The sequence below is a fragment of the Gekko japonicus genome, unplaced genomic scaffold (genome assembly GCF_001447785.1).
Source record: "Gekko japonicus isolate JY-2015 unplaced genomic scaffold, Gekko_japonicus_V1.1 scaffold182, whole genome shotgun sequence".
In the NCBI taxonomy this organism is placed as follows: Eukaryota; Metazoa; Chordata; class Lepidosauria; order Squamata; family Gekkonidae; genus Gekko; species Gekko japonicus.
In genome coordinates this window covers 304,337-327,280 of record NW_015173128.1, presented here as the reverse complement: position 1 = coordinate 327,280, position 22,944 = coordinate 304,337, and the positions used below count along the sequence as shown (strand labels likewise).

At 50.6% G+C, this 22,944-nt stretch overlaps 1 protein-coding gene across 1 annotated transcript in view; it reads left to right on the top strand.

Moving 5' to 3' along the window:
• The first annotated feature begins 330 nt into the window (after positions 1-330).
• CORO6 (coronin 6) overlaps positions 331-22,944 on the top strand; it is a 48,951-nt gene continuing 26,337 nt past the window's right edge. The window contains exons 1-4 of the mRNA XM_015422063.1: positions 331-534; positions 5,785-6,005; positions 13,974-14,096; positions 20,338-20,467. Of these exons, the coding sequence (XP_015277549.1) occupies positions 5,808-6,005; positions 13,974-14,096; positions 20,338-20,467 (451 nt within the window). The 5' untranslated portion in view covers positions 331-534; positions 5,785-5,807. The remainder of the gene's footprint in view (positions 535-5,784; positions 6,006-13,973; positions 14,097-20,337; positions 20,468-22,944) is intronic.

Below are 22,944 nucleotides of genomic sequence, written 5' to 3'. Positions count from 1 at the left end.
CAAGCCGCGTCGGTTCCCCACTGGAGGCAAAAGCGGGGCATAAATGAATAAGAACGAGCGCTGGCTGGGGTGGGCAGGTGTACTTGGACCTCTCTCCCCCCCCCCCCCCCCCGCATGGGCCCTGCTGGCTGAACGCAAACTCCCTGGTCAGGGGCAGTCTACCTCCGGGGCGCAACTGCACGGGGCCGGGAGAGAGGGCGAGCGCGCTGGCCCCCGGCGGAGCTGCATTGCAGGGGCTCCGCTGCCGCCTCCCCCCGGCCCGGGCTCGGGAGCTTCCCAGGCTGGAGGCGGTGGGGGTGGCCGGGCGGGCGGCCCCTCGCAGCTGTTGCCCCCTCCCTCCTTCCCTCCCTCCCTCCTTGGAGGCGGCGGCGACGGCGGCAGCTGCTTCTCCCGCCGCAGAGCGGCCCCTGCGCCAGGCGCGCCGTGCCAGCCGGACGGACGCAGCACGAGGCGCCTGCCCGCTGCCCGCTCCCTCCCTCGCCCAGCGTCTTCCAAGGGACCGCCGCGGCCGGCTCGGGGGGCCCCGCCAGCCAGGTAAGGCCCGTGGTCCCAGCCGGGGGTCCCATCCGCCAGGCCCCTCGCCCCGGCCGCCCCCAGCCAGCGCTGGGCCCCCGCCCCGCCCCCCACTCCCGCGGCTGCAGGAGGCGGCTATATTAGGAAAGTGACCTCGGCTCGCTCGCCGTGCGGCGCCTCGCCTCGCCTTCTATAGCCGCGCTAGGCTGCCCTGCCGGCCTCTGCCGCCCCGGGCCCATGGAGCGTGTGGCCCCGGCCTGGAGAGGGGGGTGGGTGGGAAGAAGAGACGGGAAACGCTTCGGCCGGGGCGCGGTCGCGGGGGGGGGCAGCGAACTGGGATTGAAATGTTCGGCAGGACTTGTGGGGGAGAGACCACGTCCTTCCCGTGCCGGAACACTAAACGCCTGGGGGTGTCTCCGGTCGCCAGGAGTGGAGGGAGGTTCGTCAGTCTCCACGCCAGGTCGCTGTTAGCTTGTGGAACTCCGTGCCACCAGACCGCTAGTTCTGATCCCTTGGAAGGGGGAGTAGGCAGGTTTACCAAGAGCTGTGCCCTGCGGGAGTCGAGTGGCCCTGAGCAGTGTTCCCTCTAAGCTGAGTTAGTGTGAGCTAGCTCACAGTTTTTTAGCCTCCGGCTCACACATTTTTGCCTTAGCTCAGGGAGGATGGCTCCAGAGTAAACTGATTTATGCAGCAGCCAAATTGCTCACTCACAACTTTAATGCCAGTAGCTCACAAAGTAGAATTTTTGCTCACAAGACTCCACAGCTTAGAGGGAACATTGGCCCTGAGACCTCCGAGTCCCCAATGCTGGGGGCAAGAGAAGTCCATGCCCTGCCTGGGGGCTTCCTGCGGCCCCCTGCCTAGCGGCTGTTGGAACCAGGATGCGATCTCGGCCCCCTCCGTGACCTTGGAGAGCAAGGCAATGCCATGCACGCGCTTGCTGCGAAGCTTTTCTGCATGCGCCTGAGCAGACTAACACCATCGTAGTGCCTGTCCAGATTTCACCCCTCCTGCGAACTCACAAGGCAACCTGAAGGAGGGAAGCTGTGTCCTCTCAGCCCCTCTTAGGGAGGCTGAGGCCTTCTTCACCAGAAGCATGGAAATCCCTGTCCAGAGCTCCCAAGTTTCCCTTTCCTTTGTAAAAGCAGCCACATGGGAGAGGGGGATCTTGTTTGGCTGGGGGGCTGGCTACCCCTCCTCCTCCTAGATGCCTGCCAGGAAAAGGCCCTGCTATTTATAAGGGGAAATGCAAGCGTTCCAGCGGTACCTTAAGGACTAACAAGATTCATTTGTTTTGGTGTGTCAGAGCTCAGAGGCAAGAAGAGGCACCTGCCAAAGTTGGGTCTGGCTCACCAAAGCCTCTGCTTGTGCGTTTGTCCGGTGCCACTAGAGTCCGGCCACAGACGTCTGAGTACAACTCTGGAATTATTCCCAAAGAAAAAAGAAGCCGCCAGGAAGATCCAAAAGTGGAACTCCCAGGGCCGGCTCGAGTTTGGTCCTCCTAACACTTGTAGCGTCCTTTCCAGAGAAGGCCTAGGGTGCTCCAAAAATGCTTCTTCCAATGCAGATTACTATGTGGGTTCCCTATATTATGTGCAAATGATGTGTTTTGGCAGTTGTCATGGAAGGAGGTCACCGTCCACATTCCTAGCAAGGTTAATCGGGCCGGCAAAAAGGAATGTGAAACGGTTGCGCTCAGTGTTCCCTCTAAGCCAGTGGTGGCGAACCTATGGCACGGGTGCCAGAGGTGGCACTCAGAGCCCTCTCTGTGGGCACACATGCCATCGCCCCAGCCAGGCCCAGACCATCATTAAAGTGTCGAATTCGCTGCCAAATAATTTTAAGTAAATGAAAGCATTTGGGATTGCTTTCCTTACTTTGTTTGGATCATCTTAAGTTAATGTATGAGTTGTTTTTTCTAAAGTAAAACCTCAGTATTCAGGTTAAATTGCCGTGTTGGCACTTTGCGATCAATAAGTGAGTTTTGGGTCGCAGTTTGGGCACTCGGTCTCTAAAAGGTTCGCCATCACTGACCTACAGGGTTTAATTCTGGGTATAAGCTTTCGTGTGGATGCACCTTTAAGACCTACGGCAGTGGTGGCGAACCTATGGCACGGGTGCCAGAGGTGGCACTCAAAGCCCTCTCTGTGGGCATGCGTGCCATCACCCCAGCCAGGCCTAGACCGTCATTAAAGTGTGGAGTTCTCTGCCAAATAATTTTAAGTAAATAAAATCATTTGGGATTGCTTTCCTTACTTTGTTTGGATCATCTTAAGTTAATGTATGAGTTGTTTTTTCTAAAGTAAAACCTCAGTATTCAGGTTAAATTGCCGTGTTGGCACTTTGCAATCAATAAGTGGGTTTTGGGTTGCAGCTTGGGCACTCGGTCTCTAAAAGGTTCGCCATCACTGCTCTAAGCAAGCTGAGTTCATGTGAGCTAGCTCGCAGTTTTGTAGCCTCTGGCTCTCACATTTTTGTCTCAGGAAGGAGGGCTCCAGAGCAAACTAATTTATGCAGCAGCCAAATTGCTCACTCACAACCTTAATGCCTGGAGCTCACAAAGTAGAATTTTTGTTCACAAAACTCCACAGCTTAGAGGGAGCACCCGCGCTCCTTTCTCTGAAAACGGGAGGTCTGAAGGCTCCTGGCCCTGCGCTTTGCCTCAGCAGGGCTCGAGTCGGCCTTCGGCAGCTGATGCAATTGTCCCTGTTAATAAGGAGCATCTCTTGCGTTGTGCAGTTCCGGAGCACGGCACTTGGCAGCCGGCCACAAACTCAGCATTCTGATCCCAGTCCAAGGAACGAGATGATGTGATCTGAAGTTTGCTGCTGAGGGAAGGTCAGGAGGGACATCGCAGCCCCTTTCTTTTATCCACAGCTGGTGTCCTTTTGCAAAGTGGATTCAGGTCACAGAGGATGGCTTTTCTCTGACTCGGAAAAAGGGACATTCTTTGGAGGTCTTCAGACAGAGGCTAGATGGCCATCTGACAGCAATGCTGATCCTGTGAACGTAGGCAGATCGTGAGAGGGAGGGCAGGAAGGGTTGCATCAGTGCTTAGTTCTCGTGGCCCTTTCTTACACGCCCAGGGAAATGCTGATGGCCACTTTGAAGAAGAAGAGATTGGATTTATACCCCGCCCTTCACTACCCAAAGGAGTTTCAGAGTGGCTTCCAAACTCCTTTCCCTTCCCCTCCCCACGACAGACACCCTGTGAGGGAGGTGGGGCTGAGAGAGAAGAAGAGATTGGATGTATACCCCATGGCCCTTCACTACCCGAAGGAGTCTCAGAGCGGCTCACAAACTCCTTTCCCTTCCCCTCCCCACAACAGACACCCTGTGAGGTAGGTGGGCCTGAGAGAGCTCTTGACAGAGACTGCTCTTTTTCAAGAACAGCTCTTATCAGAACTATGGCTTGCCCAAGGTCATCCAGCAGGTGCAAGTGGAGGAGTGGAGAATCAAACCCAGTTCTCCCAGATTAGAGTCCGCACACTTAACCACTGCACTAAACTGGCTTTGGGGTCAGGAAGCAATTTTTCTCCAGGCCAGTTCGTCTGGAGATCCTGGAGGGTTTTTTGTCATCTCCTGGGCATTGAACAGGGGTCTCTGGGGGTGTGGAGGGGGAGGTATTTGTGAATTTCCTGCATTGTGCAGTTGCCATAAGTTGTCTGTATCTTGATATGTGTGTGTAAGATTGCAAATTATGTCGCCCATTTGTAGGCATTCTGGGAGGGGACCGCCTCTCCCCCTATGAGCCCCGGAGAGCTTTGCGCTCTTCTGATCAAGATCTCCTGGTGGTCTCTGGGCCAAGGGATGTCCACTTAGCCTCGACCAGGGTGAGGGCTTTTTCGGCCCTCGCCCCGGCCTGGTGGAACCTGCTCCCACTTGAGATCAGGGGCCAATGTTCCCTCTAAGCTGTGGAGTCTTGTGAGCAAAAATTCTACTTTGTGAGCTACTGGCATTAAAGTTGTGAGCGAGCCATTTGGCTACTGCATCAATTTGTCTGCCCTGGAGCCCTCCTTCCTGAGCTAAGACAAAAATGTGTGAGCCAGAGGCTAAAAAACTGTGAGCTAGTTCACCCTAGCTCAGCTTAGAGGGAACATTGATCAGGGCCCTGTGAGACTTAGCCCAGTTCCACAGGGCCTGTGAAACGGAGCGGTTCCGCCAGGCCTTTGCTTGAGGCGGTGGGCGTGCAATCTTTTCTGGGGGGCCCTGTCCTGTCCACAGCACTGTTCTCTGACTCCCCCCCCCCCCCAGTGCCCTACTGTGTCTAGACACCATCTGGACACTGGCGTTTTTAGGGCAATGATGTTGTACTATATGGGCTTGATAATCTGCTATGGCTACCTATTGTTTTGTTTTTTTAAGTACCCAAAGGTACACTTTTATTAATTTTTCTTTTATAACTACAACAAACAAATCTACACACTACAAACAGACACTCTACTACACATAACATATATTCCAAGAGTACAGTTACATTATATGCTTATATCCAATTACTTAATTAATAAAAACGCTCTATCAAACACTGTCCATTCTTCTGTCTTCTGTGTTCTCAAGTCCATTGTGCTATAATTGCCTAATCTTCTATTATATTTACATTATACCAATAACACAACTTTTCCCATGTTTTTTGAAATGTCCACTCTTTGCCTAATCTCATTTCTAAAGTCAGTTTATCATTTTTTGCTGTTTCAAAAAGTTTATTCACAAACTCCTGTTTCATTGGTATCACCATAGTTTCCCAATACTTGGCATATAAAATTCTTGCAGCTGTCGTCATATAAACAGTCAAATACCTATTCTCTTTTTCATAATCATTTGGAAATATATTCGACAGCAAGACCTCTGGAGTAAATGGAACCTTTGCTCTTAATATCTTCTCCATCAAACTATGGACCCATTTCCAAAACTTTTTTTGTAACATCGCATAGCCACCACATATGATAAAATGTGCCCCTTTTACTCTTACATTTCCAGCATTTATCAGAACAGTTAATATTTTGCTTAGCCAATCTATCAGGTGTAATATACCATCGATAAAATATCTTATACATATTCTCTTTATATGTTATTTTTCTCCCAAATCTGCCCCCAATCTTCAAGCTACCTATTGTTTTATTGTTTGTATTGTATGCTGATTTTATGTTCTAAGCTGCCCTGAGCCCATTTTTGGGGGGTTAGGGCGGGGCATACATTTAATAAGTAGATAAGGGAGCTCATGTGGGCTCCACCCACTAACAGTCTCTTTTTCTGTCTCCCTTCCCCCAGCCCCCCAAAAGAACATCTCCGCCATGAGCCGCAGAGTGGTGCGTCAGAGCAAATTCCGGCATGTCTTTGGGCAGCCGGTCAAGGCGGACCAGATGTATGAAGACATCCGGGTGTCCAAAGTGACGTGGGACAGCTCCTTCTGCGCCGTCAACCCCAAGTTCCTGGCCATCATTGTCGAGTCCGGAGGCGGAGGCGCCTTTATGGTGATCCCTCTGGCCAAGGTACGAGCGGGGTGGGGGGTGGGGGAGCCTTTTCTCATTTATGTCAGATCCGGCCCTCATAACAAATGAGTTTGACACCCCTGCATTAAAGGAAATAAACTGCAGCTGGGAAATGGTACTCCACAGTAAGGCCTCGCTTTGCGTGTGGTCTCTTGCCGTCCCCTGACCTGGGTGGCCTTGGCTAGACAAATCTTGGAAGCTCAAGCCGGGTCGGCCTTGGTCGGCCTTGGGATGGGCAGAGGTCATTTCGGGGGGGAACGCGGGGGAACACAGTTCCCCCGGGTGAAGTGCAGGGGGGCGGGGCACATGACAAAGCCCCGCCCCCTGCTTCCGGCCGCCCCGCTTCCAGCCCTCATTCAGCCAGGAGGAGGCAGGAGAAGAGGGGAGGGTAAGTTGCTTCCTCCCCGCCTCTCCCCACCCCTGCCTGCCTGGGGCCAGGGAGGGCCTTGACGGGGCTTCCTTGCACTCCCGCCGGCCTTGCAGGTCCACCGCCGGGCCCCTGATGCCAGGGGGTGTGGCATATGCTAATGAGTTATGCTAATGAGTTCCCCTAGCTCTTTTTCTACGAAATGACCCCTGGGGATGGGAGACCACCAAGGGAGTCCAGAGTGGATAGACCACGGCCCTTCTGGTTGCTGGGTGGGCCGAGTTTTGAAGGGGAGGTGCCTCTGATTCTGAGTGCTCAGACCATTCTTTCTTTCTTTGTTTATTTATTTGATTTATACCCCACCCTCCCCGTCCAGCAGGTTTTAAAAACAGATAAAACATAGCAAATATAAATATACATATAAACATATAAAACTTAATATGAAGTGCTAGTATGCCATTAGTCCTCCTTGACTGACCATTCTGGCTTAGTGTATGCCAGCTTTTGAGACTGGGTCCCATTACAGCCATGCTTGAATAAGAATTATTCGAAACGCGGCATCAGGCATCCGGATTACGCGTCGGCTTTTTATGGCTCAGAAAATTTGATGACTTACTCTTCAATTTGGACTCTGATATTTGCTTCTATTTTGGAGTAGACACATGGAAAGACTGTAGACTGTGCTTCTATTATGCTTTATTATTGCACCCAATGTTCCCTCTAAGCTGTGGGGTCTTGTGAGCAAAAATTCTACTTTGTGAGCTACTGGCATTAAAGTTGTGAGCGAGTGATTTGGCTGCTGGATAAACTAGTTTGCTCTGGAGCCCTCCTTCCTGAGCCAAGACAAAAATGTGTGAGCCAGAGGCTCAAAAACTGTGAGCTAGCTCACACTGACTCAGCTTAGAGGGAACACTGATTGCACCTTGGCCAATTGACTCATATTATACTTGCTGTTATGCTTATTTGATCATTATATACTTGCTTATTTGCTTGTGCGTTCATTTTCTGTCAGTGCTGTTTTCTTTTTTGTTCCCATTAGTGTAATATGGGCAAGGCAATAGTAGCAAACCATTACAATGAGGTACAGTCAGCATTTGATGTCAGTTCATATTGGCGGCGCACAGGCTGTCGGTGATGGTATTAGGGCGCAGGGTCTTAAACTCATTAGGCGTGGCTCCTTACTTGAATGCCTGGTGGAGGAGCTCTGTCTTGCAGGCCCTGCGGAACTGTAAAAGGTCCCGCAGGGCCCTGGTGTCTTCCGGGAGCCGCCACGGAAAAGGCCCTAGCCATAGTCGAGGCCAGCCTTGCATCCTTGGGACCCAGGAGGGCCAGACAGTTTTGGGACCCCGAACGCAGTGCTCTCTGGGGAACTTGTGGGGAAAGGCGGTCCCTCAGGTATGTTGGCCCCTGCCGATAAAGGGCTTTATAAAGGTAAGAACCAGCACCTTGAAGCGAATTCGGTACACTGTAGGCAGCCAGTACAGCGCTTTCAGTGCAGGCTGGATGTGCTCCTGCATGGGGAGGCCTGACAGCAGCCTGGCTGCCGCATTCTGCACCAGCAGAAGCTTCCAAATTTGGGACAAGGGCAGCCCCATGTAGAGAGCACTACAGTAGTCCAATCTCGAGGTGACCATGGCGTGGACCACTGTCGCCAAGTTGTTGTGTTCGAGGAAGGGAACCAACTGCCTAATCAGCCGAAGATGATAAAAGGCTGACTTTGCAGTGGCTACTAACTGGGCCTCCATCAGTAAGGATTGTTTCCTCAATAACCTACTACTAAGATATTCCATTCCTGATGACCTCCTTAGCTCCTCAACAAATAACTCAGATCTCAGAGAATGGGTATTTAAGCATGATGCTCTGCTACATAGACACTTAATTTTAAAAACACAGTCTGCTACCTGGTTTAAATCATTTAAGACTGATCATTTTAGATCACCTTATCTGGTTAATATAGATAATCATAACCTTAGAGCAGCGTTTACATCTTTGCGCTTTGAATCAATGCCTACGGCCGTGTTGGTCAGCCGTTATAATAGAACACCCAAGGCACAGCATTTATGTATCTGTGGCTCTTCTGCTATTGAGGATCTCTCCCATTACATTTTTGATTGCTCATTGTACTCCCAGCCTAGGTCAAAATTTTTATCTGGTATTTTATCAATTTTAAGCTTTTATTCAGTCCCAGAGAAGATTACATTTTTGCTAGCCGATGCTAATGCCGATGTTTCCAATAGAATGGCTTTATTTGCCTTGGCTGCAAGGAAGATACGGGCCAACGCTGCTCCTAGCTAATACTGATTTTAGTGGGTATGTTGTGAATTAATTAACTGTTCATAACCTCGGTTTTATGGATTTATAATGTTGGACTGTATCTTATTTTATACAATTTTTACGTTTTATTGTGTTCTTCTCTGTCTGTGGTTTGTAATGGCCTATGGCTAAATACAATAAAATCTCTTAAGGAGGCATGCAGGACCACTCCCAGACTCCTAACCTCTGGCGCTGGCACCAGCGGTGCCCCATCGAAGGTTGGGAGTGGGATCCCTAACCCCCGGGCCACCTTGACTCAGGCACAGGACCTCCATCTTCATCGGATACAATTTCAGCTGGCTCAGCCTAAGCCAGCCAGCCACGGCTTGCAACACCTGGTCCAGATCTTAAGGTCTAGAGTCAGACTGGCTGCCCAACAACAGATAGAGTGGGGTGTCATTAGCATGCTGGTGACATCCCAGCCCATGCCTCCGGGCAATCTGGGTGAGGGGGCGCATATACATGTTAAACATCATCGGGCAGAGTACCACCTCTTGGGGCACTCCACATACGGGTGCCTTAGGGACAGCTGCTCCCCTAATGCCACCCTTTGTCTCCGACCCTGGGGGAACGAGGAGGACCCCTGCAAGGCAGACCCCTGAATCCCAGAGTCGGTGAGGTGGTGGATCAATAACTGGTGGTCGACCGTGTTGAATGCTGCCGACAGGTCTACCAACAACAGCACTGCCGAACCGCCCCGATTCTGCGCTCCTGGTGATTCTTTAAGGAATTCTGCGAGGTACGCCAGCGGAATCCTCCCTGCCGAATAAGGCCAGTGGCATAATATGACTAAGGCTTGCCTTAAATCTCCTAACAAGGTAATGGCTGGTGAAGGATTTCAGCTGAGGATTTCCAAAGTGTACATCAGGGCAGCTCTCCTAAACAGAGTGCCGGTTCCGATATTATCGAGTCCCCTGCATATCCACCCGGATCCTTTTGACACACATAATATGGGAATTCTGTGCTCAGAACTTCATTCCCAGATGCACAGGGGTCCAACCTGGATCGGAATCCTGGCACAGGAGGGGAGAGGGCCTTTCTCCGATGCCGTTTTCCCCACCTGAACAGGTCCCTGGGAGCTGCTGTTTGTCCTGTTGGGTTAACTTTCATGTAGCCCATCAGTACAAGTCAGTTTCCCCGCTGGGGCAAATAGTTGTTCCCTGGGACAGATTCAGATCAGGAAAACAGCACAGAGGGAAGGGGGAGGCCTCCTCTCCCTCCAGTCCACAGTCCCGATTCGAATTGGGTCTACGTGCACCTGGGAATTAACTTCTGAGCGCATGAATCCCAGAGCACATCTGCTGAGAGGACCTGGGAACTTTGTAACGTGAACTGGCCCCAGGTGTCTGTTGTGGGGAGGGGAAGGGAAAAGGAGTTTGTGAGCCGCTCTGAGACTCCTTTGGGTAGTGAAGGGCGGGGGTATCAATCCAATCTCTTCTTCTCCTTCTTCTTAAATGCTTGTCCGTTTGTTCTCTGGCCAAGCAACTTCACCCTCTGCAGTCTACGCAGACCTGTGGGGTTTTCTTTCCCACATGCCAGCTGTAATTTTTGTTACCCTGATGTTCATCGAACTTAATGTGTGTGAACTGGCTTGAGTCTCGAGTTAATTGAGATCCTTTTGGGTTGATTGCCTTAATCCTCCAACATGTCTGTAATCCCTTCCACTTAAAAACTTCCAACTGCTCACTGTTACTTAACCTACAGGTGTTGGCCAGGATGACTCTCTGTAGAACTCCACTGGATAGGGGTGGAAAACGCCATCCAGTTGCAGCCGAGCTGTAGAGTTTTCGGGGCAAGAGACAAACTGAGGTGGTTTGCCGTTGTCAGGACTTCCATGGTGGTCCTTGGAATCGTGGTTAAGTGCACAGACTCTAATCTGGGAGAACGGGGTTTGGTTCCCCACTCCTCCACTTGCACCTGGCTGGATGACCTTGGGCAAGCTGTAGCTCTGATAAGAGCTGTTCTTGATAAAGAGCCGTTTCTGTCAAGAGCTCTCTCAGCCCTGCCTACCTCACAGGGTGGCTGTTGTGGGGAGGGGAAGGGAAAGGAGTTTGTAAAGAGCTCTGAGACACCTTTGGGTAGTGAAAGGCGGGGTATAAACCCAATCTCTTCTTCTCTCTCAGCCCCGCCTACCTCACAGGGTGTCTGTTGTGGGGAGGGGAAGGGAAAGGAGTTTGTGAGCTGCTCTGAGACTCCTTTGGGTAGTGAAGGGTGGGGTATAAATCCAATATCATCTTCTCTCTCAGCCCCACTGACCTCACAGGATGTCTGTTGTGGGGAGGGGAAAGGAAAGGAGATTGTAAACCACTCTGAGATCCCTTTGGGTAGTGAAGGGCCATGGGGTATAAAGCCAATCTCTTCTTCTCTCTCAGCCCCACCTACCTCACAAGGGGTCTGTTGTGGGGAGGGGAAGGGAAAGGAGTTTGTCAGCCGCTCTGAGACCCCTTTGGGTAGTGAAGGGCCATGGGGTATAAAGCCAATCTCTTCTTCTCTCTTATCCCCACCTGCCTCACAGGGTGTCTGTTGTGGGGAGGGGAAGGGAAAGGAGTTTGTGAGCCGCTCTGAGACTCCTCTGGGTAGTGACGGGCGGGGTATAAATCCAATCTCCTCTTCTCTTCTTCTTCTTCATCCGCAGACGAACCAGGGCCAGCCTTGCTTAAGTTCTGAGAACTGGGCCATCCCGGCCACAGCAAAATGCTGCTGGATACCTCTTTCTAATTTGATGTTTATCCATTATTATCATTAGCAGTAATAGCATTGAGTCAAGGAATCCTATCGCCCTGGGGCTGATACTCTACTGCATCTTTCCTGGATATCATCCCTTGGTTCCTGAGCTCCATTATACTCCTTTTTTTCTTATTGGTATCCAGCAGCCAGCAGGTGCTCCTGCATCATCCCTTGAAAGGTCATGGTGTGTGTGTGTGTGTGGAAAGGGCTGTCAAGACCCCAGAGGGTCTCCAAGGCAAAGAGACAAGCAGAGGCAGTTGGCCACCGCCTGCCCCTGCGCAGTGACCCTGAGTCTCCTTGGTGGTCCCCCATCCCAGCACTAGCCGGAGCCAACCCTGCTTAGCTTCTGAGATCTGCTGGGACTGGGCCGGCCTGGGCTTCCCAGGTCAGGGTCGGAAGGGCTCACCTGTGTCCAAATCCTTGCTGAGCTGCCCCCCCTGCCGCTGCTGAGAGACAGGCTGGAGCAGTTGGCTGGGTGGAGACAGCAGGGCTCACAGGACTGGAGTGACTCACCTCGGGAACAATTGCAGTGACGGCAGGAAGTTGGAGGGGAGGCCACTTTTTTCCACGGCTCAGGTTTCCAGCGGGGCTGTTTACCGAGAACGGCGCATTCGCCGCATGAGAATGGAAGCTGGAGGTGACCTGTTCAAGGTCACGGTCAGGGCTGGAACCCAGGCGTCCGGGCGTCCGCACGAATCAGGGCACTGGGACTACTGAGAAAGCCAGCAAGGCACAAAGGGATCCCGGAAGGGCCTGAAGACCTTTCAGCCCCCTTCCCCACCCCCCAGCCAGGAACTGAAGTCCTGGTTCACACATTCAGGAGAAGAAAAAGAGGTTGGGTTTATACCCCCCTTCACTACCCAAAGGAGCCCGAGAGCGGCTTACAGTCTCCTTTCCCTTCCCCTCCCCACAACAGACACCCTGTGAGGTAGGTGGGGCTGAGAGAGCTCTCTCCAGAACTGACCTTGAGAGGACAGCTCTGAAAAAAATGGTGACTGACCCAAGGGCACACCGGCAGCTGCACGGGGAAGGAGAGGGGAATCAAACCCAGTTACCCCAGATTAGAGTCTGCGCTCCTAACCTCTGCACCAAACTGGCTCTCTGAGTGAGATTGGAGAGCTCCAGGGGGATAGGATGGAGGCGGGTAGTACTTCCAACGGCAGATGAAGGATCCCCAGTTAGAACACTCCTCTAGGCTGCATGCTATGTGCTATCAAGTTGTTTCCAATTTATGACGATCCTCTGAATTAATGACCTCCAAAACGTCTTATCATTAACACCTGTCCTCAAGTCTTGCGAACCAAAGGCCTTGGCTACCTTTATTGAGTCCATCCGTTTCCTGTTGGGTCTTCCTCTTTTCCTGCGACATTCAACTTTTCCTATCATTATTGTCTTTTCCAGCGATTCTTGTTTACTCGTGATATGACTGACGTACAATAGCCTCAGTCTGGTGCTTTAGCTTCTAGGGGGAACTGAGAATTGATTTGATCAGGAGCTCACTGATTTGTCTTTTTGAACATAAAAACATAAGAGACGCCAATGTTGGATCAGGCCAAAGGCCCAACCAGTCCAACACTCTGTATTCACACAGTGGCCAGAAATACCAGTGCCATCAAGAGGTCCACCAGTGGGGCCAGGACATCTTCCCACTGTTGACCCCCCCCAAGCACCAAGAAGACAGAGCATCACTTGCCCCAGAACCCCTATCTATACCTTGTGGCTAATAGCCACTGATGGACCTCTGCTCCATATGCTTATCTAATTCCCTTTTGAAGCCGTCCATGCTTGTAGCCGCCACCACCACTTCCTGTGGCGGTTCATGGTATCCCTAAAACGCCTCCAGCACCACATTTCAAATGAATCAATTTTCTTCCTTTCCTTTGTCTTCACTGTCCAACTTTCACATCCATACATAGTAATGGGGAATAGCCTAGGGAGAACTATGTTGATCTTGGTCTGCTGCAACACTTTTTATACTTTTGTCGTTCCCCAGGTTGAGTCTCGTTTCCTAGGTTAAGTCTTCGCTAACAGAAAACCAGCATGCCAAGCCAAGTGTGGGAAGGCGGGGGGGGAGGGGCGCCCCCTTTTTATGTTGCACTAGATCTCTCTCTGTGGGGAGTTTTTTATGGGAAGGAATCTTCAGAGCAGGAACCTTTGCAGTCTCTTCTCGCACCTCTGGGCTTTGCCTCCCCATTCTCTTGTGCATAAGAACCAAGTGTGAAGCCTCGTTCTCCCTGACGGTTTTTCAAGCTGCGGTCTGAACACCCATTGGAAGTTGATCAGAATGCATTAAAGCAGGGGTGTCAAACATGCGGCCCGGGGGCCGGATCAGGCCCCTGGAGGGCTTCTATCAGGCCCGCAGTGGAACTGGCTGTCTTCTGCTTCTTCTTCCAGTTCTGCTGCTTCTGCATCATCGTAGGTTTTCAGCTTACAGATACACACCTGAACAGCATACTCAAGGTTGCAACAGCACAGACATTTTGTTGCAGTAATTCAGAGCGAGAGGTGTCAGTTATCAGACACTGTTAAATTTACCGAAAACTCTCCCTCTGTGTTTTCAGTCCGGACGTGTGGACAAGAACTTTCCCTTGGTGACCGGGCATACGGCCCCCGTGCTGGACATTGACTGGTGCCCCCACAACGACAACGTCATCGCGAGTGCGTCTGAGGACACGACGGTCATGGTAGGTGGTGCCACAGAGGGGAAGGTGTCGAGGAAGTTCAAGTGGGGCTTTGTAGAGCTTTCTTGCTTTACTTATTTATTTATTAAATTATTTTTTTAAACCACCCTCCCCGATGGAATAGGGCTCAGGGTGATGTAGATCGGTAAAGACCAGCAACGTACACATTCACAGTTAAAATAACAGAATCCGTAATTTACATTAATATAACAGTACAAAAGGAGCTGCGGTGGCTCAAGTGGTTAAGACGCTGAACTGCAGGCTGTGGAAGGTCAGTAGTTCAGTTCGAGACCCGGGTGCCGCATGATGGAGTGAGCTCCCGTCTCTAGTTCCAGCTCCTGCCAACCTAGCAGTTCGAAAGCAAGAAATTGCAAGTAGATAAATAGGTACCGCTTTGGTGGGAAGGGAACAGCGTTCTGTGCGCCTCGGCGTCTAGTCATGCCGGCCACATGACCACGGAAATGTCTTCGGACAGCGCTGGCTCTTCGGCTTTGAAACGGAGATGAGCACCGCAACCCTAGAGTTGGACTCGACTGGCTTTCGAGCAAGGGAACCTTTACCTTTTAACAGTACAAACCTAGAACCGATAACATGGTGAGAGGACAGCCAGAATATGGTACTGCCTCATGGGGGCGGGGGGGAGAAGTAGGACAAACAGGAGTACCAGACAGATGGAAACAGTCGCCGTCCTTAACCAAACGCCTGGCGGAACATCTCTGCCTTACAGGCCCTGCGGAACTCCATTGAGTCCTGCAGGGCATGGACGTTCTTTGGCAGAGAGTTCCGCCAGGTTGGGTCAAGGACAGCCAGGTGTCTTTCGGGCTGGGGACCACCAGTAGGTTCTTATCAACCAAGCACAGTGTTCTGTGGGGGTAGGGTATACCGGGAGAGGTGGTCCCAAAGATACATGGTCCCAGACCATTAAGGACCTTAAATGTTAATACCCTAACCCAATGTTCCCTCTAAGTTGTGTCTTGTAAGCAAAAATTCTACATTGTGAGCTACTGGCATTAAAACTGTGAGCAAGTGATCGGGCTACTGCATAAATTAGTTTGCTCTGGAGCCATCCTTCCTAAGCCAAGACAAAAATGTGTGCGCCAGAGGCTAAAAGACTGTGAGCTAGCTCACACTGCTTAGGAGGAACACTGCCGTAACTTTGAACCTGATCCGGTACTCCACTGGAAGCCAATGCAGCTCACTCAGCACACAGCAAATATGTGCTGTACGCGGAGTCCCTGTAAGGAGCCACGCTGCTGCATTCTGGATCAGTTGGAGTTTCCGGGTCAGTCTCAAGGATAGCCGTACGTCGAGCTAGTTGTTGAGAGGGAAGGACAAACGGGGTCAGAGGCGAGGGGCGTGGGCCCAAATGAGAGAGCCAGTTTGGTGTAGTGGTATGAGTGTGCGGACTCTAATCTGGGAGAACCGGGTTTGATTCCCCACTCCTCCACTTGCACCTGGCTGGATGACCTTGGGCAAGCCACAGTTCTGATAAGAGCTGTCCTTGAAAAAGAGCAGTTTCTGTCAAGAGCTCTCTCAGCCCCACCTCCCTCACAGGGTCTCTGTTGTGGGGAGGGGAAGGGAAAGGAGTTTGTAAGCCGCTCTGAGACACCTTTGGGTAGTGAAGGGCGGGGTATAAATCCAATCTCCTCCTCCTCTTCTTCTTCTTCTTCCTCCTCTTCTTCTTCTTCTTCTTTTGGAAGAGAGGGGTGCCGCAGCAGAGACCCCACGAATGGGTGGGGTGGTCTTACTGCAGGCAGGGGATGTCCGATGAAGCCACAAGAGGGATCCACCTCATTCGGGGGTAGTCATTATCTCTCCGGCGCATTCAGATTTCTGCCCTCTTGATTACGGGCACACCGAGGGAGAAGCAACCCCCCACACACACACACGCACACACGCACGTCTGTGGTTCTTAACCTGCCTTCTCCTGCCTTTTGGTGAGTGCGAAGGCTGTGGGGGTGAAGGGCGAGCGAGGGAGCACGTAAGGATGACGTGCCGGTTTTAGAATGAAAACCCTTCCGTAGAAATCACTGCGGGGGGGATTCAGACCGGCTGTTCTTTGGGTTCCGCACTTTTTGTCCTTGACTTTAGCCAAACATTTGGCCGCGAGCCCCCAAGCTGTCCGGTGCCCAGATGCCTTCCCTCCCTCTTCAAAGCCCCAGCAGCCAGAGTCCCCTTTAAATGACTGGAAACGGCCGGGGGGGTCTGTTTATAGCCGGACTGCCAGGCGAGTGCCGGGGCTGGCGGCTGCCTCTGTGGGTATGATGCAGCGTTTTGGGCCAAGAATAGCTCCGTGGAAAGACTCGGCACCTAAGAATAGCCGGCCTTGGGCTGCTGCGGGGGTCGGGCCGCTCCCCTGGGTGTTCCTTTCTTTTCTAAGGCACCGGCTGCAGTGCGAAGCAAACCCAGAAGAACAGAGGTCATCGTGATGTAGGGGAGATGGGAAGAGCAGATGTGTTCCCCAGGGACTGAGCAGATTGGGGGGGGGCACCTGGTTGACCTATGACTGCAATGGCACATTTCCCCCCCCCCCCCATTGATTTCCCCCCCCCCCCCATTGGTGGGGCCCCAGTGCCCACTGACAGCAGAGAACGGTGGGCAGGAAGACAATTCCGCTCACCCTGCTCTTGCCGGGTCTCCTCTCCAGGCCATCTAGGGTCGCCAACCTCCAGACGGTGTCTGGAGATCTCCCGGAATTACAACTGATCTCCTGGTGACAGGGATTCGTTCCTCTGGAGGAAACAGTTGCTTTGGAAGGTGGACTCTCGGGCATAGTATCCCACTGACCTCCCCAGTTCTCCCTGCTGGGCTGGTTTTCTATTTTTTATTTATTTATTTATTCGTTTGATTTATATCCCGCCCTCCCAGAGGCTCAGGGCAGCTCACATGCGGCAAAGCCGAGTGCAAAATACAATACAGTATATAATAAATAGAACATTTAAAATCACAATAGCAAAAGCACAATAGCAAAAATGGCATTTTATAATGCCAGTGAATTTTCAAAGCAGAATCACTCTTTCTGCAGGGGGTAGGTTGGCCCAAGGGGGGTTAATCAGCCTATTTTGGACTTTACATAGCACCTTCCATGTGGCATGTGTGTTATCAACCTGGAAATCTTTACAGAAACAAGCAGCATTACACAGAAAGGACGGGGAACAAAGTTTCAGTCCAGTGGCACCATTAAGACCAACCAAGTTTTATTCAAGGAATAAGCGTTCATGTGCAAGCACACTTCTTCAGATACAGTGAAACAGAATTTCCTCAACCAATAAATATAGGAAGAGAGAGTTGCTAGGAAGGGCCAATTAGAGTCAAGAAGACAGAGACAGGAACAAAAATGGAAGTTCCCAGTCCATACATATAGGTAGAGGGTGAGCAGTAAACTATCTGTCAGGATCCACAGCAAAACAACGAAGTACATGCTTCCAAGAAGGTTTTACTTTTATTGAAAAGCTATAGATGCATTAACATGAACACTGTTAGGAATGGCGGGTTACCTATGCGCATAATAGGATATAGGGCATTCGTATGCACGTAGTACCCAATTAGATGGGTTCCCGCACGCGGGCATTTGGCAGATAACTAACGGCTGCAGAAGCTGGGAAGGTAAGAAGCTTCCCACGAATTCCAGACACACCAACTCCTCCTGTGGCCTTGAGAGATATGCGTTACAGCTAAGATACAATTAAGCGCATGGGAAGGAATGCAGAGCAATTGGAAACACACATCACACTCATGGCAGCATTGCTGACACTATCGTACCGCATAATTTTTTATTTATTTCATTTATTTATTAACTTTTTACCCCGCCCTCCCGCCGAAGCGGCGCTAATGAAGATGTTTAACAGATTCAGGGATCAAACAGGGATAAAAAGTTTAGTTTATATGGTTACCATTTGTCTGAGTTCTGTTCTGGGGGGGGAACAGTGAAGGAAATAAATACGTCAGCATTGGGGAATGCTGAGATGAATGAATTGTCTTTCTCTGTGTTCACTCTAATTGGCCCTTCCTGGCCACTAACACCCCCCCCCCCATATGTAAGGGTTGAGGAAATTCCATTTCACTATATCTGAAGAAGTGCACTTGCACACAAATGCTTATACCTTGAATAAAACTTGGTTGGTCTTAAAGGTGCCCCACTGGACTCAATTTGTTCTGCTGCTTTAGACCAACACGGCTACTCACCTGAATCTATCTACACAAAAAGGAGTATTTTCGATATAAATCAAATGCGCACAGATTCAAAATAGGACTGTTTCTTTATACAATGGCATATGTACTGCAGGAATCTATACCAGGATACACATGGGATGGAGAAAGTGGCTGCGGTGGCTAGAGAGACCGTTTTGTCCCTCTTCGTTGATGCTAGAACATGAGATCACCCAATGAAATGGAGGGGCAGTGGATTCAGGACGGAATCTGGAAAGTGCTCCTTTGCACGATGCAGAATTAACCTCTGGAACTCACCGCCACAGTACGTGGCACCAGTTTTAAAAGGAGATGATATCAATGTGTGGAGGAGGAGAGATCTATCAATGGCTAGCTAAACCTCCACCTTGGGAGGGGGTACTTCTCAATACCAGAGTCTGAGGATAATAAACAGGATGGTCTGTGGCCTTCATTTCTTACTTGTGTGCTTCCTAGGCCGATCTGGTGAGCAGTGTTCCCTCTGAGCTGAGTTAGTGTGAGCCAGCTCACAGTTTTTTAGCCTCCGGCTCACATATTTTTGTCTTCGCTCAGGAAGGAAGGCTCCAGAGCAAACTAATTTATGCAGGAGCCAAATCACTCGCTCACAACCTTAATACCAGTAGCTCACAAAGTAGAATTTTTGCTCACAGGACCCCACAGCTTAGAGGGAACATTGCGTGGTGAGGTGCAGTTAAAAGCAGGGTGCAGAAGATGCTGGTGCAAGATGCCAGACGAGATGGCCTCACCTTGGCCTGATCCAGCAGGCCTTTCCTCCAGTTCTCAGGATCAGTAATGCAGAATCGATAGGTGACATGAAGCGTGGGTTGGCACCCTGTGGGGTGTTTCTTCCTCTCCCTTCCTCCCCAAGATAGTGAGCAAAATGCTAAAGAGGGGTGCCATGAAGGGGGGGGGGATTGGGCAACATTGATTCCTCCGTGACCCACATGGCGTTTTTCCACAGGGCTCATATGGCTCCGAGCAGAGGTTTTTGGGGGAAGAGGAAGGTGGGAAAGACCCGTGGGTGCCTTCCACTAGTGCCTTGTAAGCTCGAGCCCCATGTTCTTTCGCAGGGCAGGCTTCAGAAATATTTTTTGCAGACGCAGCAGGATGACAACCTTCTGCCTTGAAACAGATTCTGAATCTGAACTAGGTGCCACTGTAAGTCAAACAGTCTCTTGTAGTACAGAAAGAACAAAAGATCCGGCTATTCTGGTTACCATGTATCATGTGTGCTTATACCCAAGGATCAGAAAAGGAGGCAGGCCTTCTCCGAAAAAGCAGGCAAGTTTCTAGCTCTCATGAGGGTTGGTGAGAAATGCTTCCATGCTCTCCTGTCTCCTCTAGAACAAAGTTTGAGTCTGGTGGCACCTTTAAGGCCTCCAGATACATTGAAACGTTTCAATGTGTCTGCAGAAGTGTGCATCCACACGAAAGCTTATACCCAGAATTAAACCCTGTAGGTCAGTGATGGCGAACCTTTTAGAGACCGAGTGCCCAAACTGCGACCCAAAACCCACTTATTGATCGCAAAGTGCCAACACGGCAATTTAACCTAAATACTGAGGTTTTTCTTTAGAAAAAATAACTCATACATTAACTTAAGATGATCCAAACAAAGTAAGGAAAGCAATCCCAAATGATTTTATTTACTTAAAATTATTTGGCAGAGAATTCCACACTTTAATGACGGTCTAGGCCTGGCTGGGGTGATGGCACGCATGCCCACAGAGAGGGCTTTGAGTGCCACCTCTGGCACCCGTGCCATAGGTTCGCCACCACTGCCGTAGGTCTTAAAGGTGCCACCGGACTCAGACTTCATTCCGTTGCTTCAGACCAACGTAGCTATCCACCTGAATCCTTTCTCCTCTCTTATCCGTCTTTGCAAAATTAGAGAAAGTAACCAATGTGGAAGAAGGCCATGTTAAATTTCCTTATTATGCTGTTTTGGTTATAGCATTTGAATTTGGGCATGTTTGGATGGGCGAGGCACAGGGTCCAGATTAGGCACCGAACTGGCTTCCTGCTCTCTTGCTGTAAAGGGCTTTTGTCCCCTTAGGTCTGGCAGATCCCAGATTACGTGCCGATGCGCAACATGACAGAGCCCATTGTCACACTGGAAGGGCATTCCAAGCGTGTGGGCATCCTTACCTGGCATCCGACGGCACGCAACATCCTACTCAGTGCAGGTAAGATCCGGTGGGAGAAAGGCAGGCCACCCGACCTACTCTGGGCGCCCCCCCCAACTCTCTTGGCCTCCTGCCGCCCCGTTTTTTCTGAAGCATCAAGGTCACCTGCAGCTTGAGACTTTGGGTTTCAGGGGTTGCCCCTTTTTGGAATATTTGCTTAGCGCAAATCTGTCCATTCCTGGAGCAGAGGTGAATCCCGGGATTAAATCCTTTGAAAATGCTGGTTGGATTAGAATGCAAAGGTCATGGATAAATCTTGGCGCCCACTGACAGCACTTAAGGCATACAGCTCTTCCGTGCGTTTACAAGCCACGCCGGTCAGTAACAGGCCAGTGCAGATAAACCCACCACCATCCAGAGCAATGTTTCCTCTAAACTGTGGAGTCCTGTGAGCAGAAATTCTACTTTGTGGGCTACTGGCATTAAAGTTGTGAGCAGGTAGTTTGGCTGCTGCATAAATTAGTTTGCTCTGGAGCCATCTTTCCTGAGCTAAGACAAAAATGTGTGAGCTGGAGGCTAAAAAACTGTGAGCTAGCTCACACTAACTCAGCTTAGAGGAAACACTGGTCCAGAGTCCTGGTCTACCACAAGCACAAAGCAGGAACTAAAAGGGCATCTGGCTGGAAAAAAAGTGAGATCCTGCTGTGTATATATAAAAAAATCCCCTGTATATAGCCGGCTATTAAGGACTTGGCGCTGGGACTTAAGAGAACACATTCTGGAAATCAGTTCAGCCATTTCAAGGTCAGAAGAGCTGAGGCCGAGAATCTCTCCTCCAAAAGAGAATCAGTTAATCCGTAGTGGAGCTGATCTCTCAGGAAAGTGAGCCAACCTGCACAACAACTGTTGGATCTGCTGCAGAACATTCAAAACCCACGTGAAGCACATAATCACTCACGGAAGCTCATAAAAACCCAGGCGGGCATTCCTTCACACCCCTCCACACACGTCCTTCTCCTTGCCATTGACTCTTTGTCTGACTTGGTCTGCTGGCTGCTCCCCCTTCAGGCTTCCAGGCCTAAGGTTTGTGTATGGCCAGAGGCACAAGGCAAAAGGCCAGAGCCAAAGGGCTCACAGCTTGTGGCCTTGGAGAAGAGATAGAAGAGAGGCCCAGGTGATAGCTGGCTATTTTTGCTTTGTTTAAATTCTCTTTTCTCTGTTGTATTTCTGGCACTTGGTATTTGGGGGAGGGTGACGATGGCGTTGGAGCAGGCAGGCTGCCTATGCTCCTTCCACCCCATTGACAAAGAAACATAGAGCTGAAGGGACCTCAAGGGTCATCTAGTCCATCCCCCTGAGCAGTGCAGGAAATACACAACTATCTCTCCTCCAGTGACCCCTGGTTGATGCCCAGAGGAAGGCGAAAAACCCTCCAGGATCCCTGGGCCAATCTGGCCTGTAGGAATCTGGTTGCTTCCTGACCCCAAGGTGGCGATTGGCATTATCCTGGGCATATAAGAAAGGACCACAGAAATTGAGTGCTGGCCCTTCCTGCCCTCCCTCTCATGATCTGCCTAAGTTCACAGAGTCAGCATGGCTGTCAGATGGCCATCTAGCCTCTGTTTGAAAGCCTCCAAAGAAGAAGCCCGCCACCACCTGAGGAAGCCTATTCCACATGTACATGCAGTAGTGTATAGTACCGTTACCATACAGTGCTGCGTACTGATAACACAACGTCTTTAAAAGGACAGAACTAAATGCTTGGTTTAAATTCCTGTGCAAAAGAATTTGTTACAGAAGCGAAGGTTACCAGCAAGTTTTTCAAGAACGAGTCGTTCATAGGTGCAGTTTTGGTTCATACATTCCCTTTTTCCAGATAAGGAGAAGGGCCATAGCTTAGTCTAGAGCACATGCTTTCCATACATAAGGTTCCCAAATTCTGGTGCTGGCACCTCCAGGCTGTGCAGGGAACCATCTGTGGGTAAGACCCGCTGGCTCACTGCTGTTCAGGGGAGACAACGCCTGGTGGGTCACATTTAGGGTTGCCAGCATTCAGGTGGGCAACAAACACAGGGCAAGGCTGAGCAAACGTGGGAAAACACCGTGTTAAAACAAAACAAACCATTCTGATATGCTACTATGTCTTCATATATTTGTTTAAATCATATACTTAAATATACAATAAAGACCCTAGTGCTGGGGTGTCAAACATGCGGCCCAGGGGGCTGCATCAGGCCCCCGGAGGGCTTCTGTCAGGCCCGCAGTGGAACTGGCTGTCTTCTGCTTCTTCTTCCAGTTCTGCTGCTGCTGCGTCATCGTAGGTTTGCAGCTTACAGGTACACACCTGAACAGCATACTCAAGATTGCAACAGCACAGACATTTTGATGCAGCCATTTAGAGCAAGAGGTGTCAGTTATCAGACACTGTTAAATAAACAAAATATTGCAAGAGTGCTGATGTTTTAAGCATGTTGTTATTTTAAGTTAAAAAAAACACCTTTGTGTTTGTGTCCTTTATAAAGTTTACATCTCTGCTA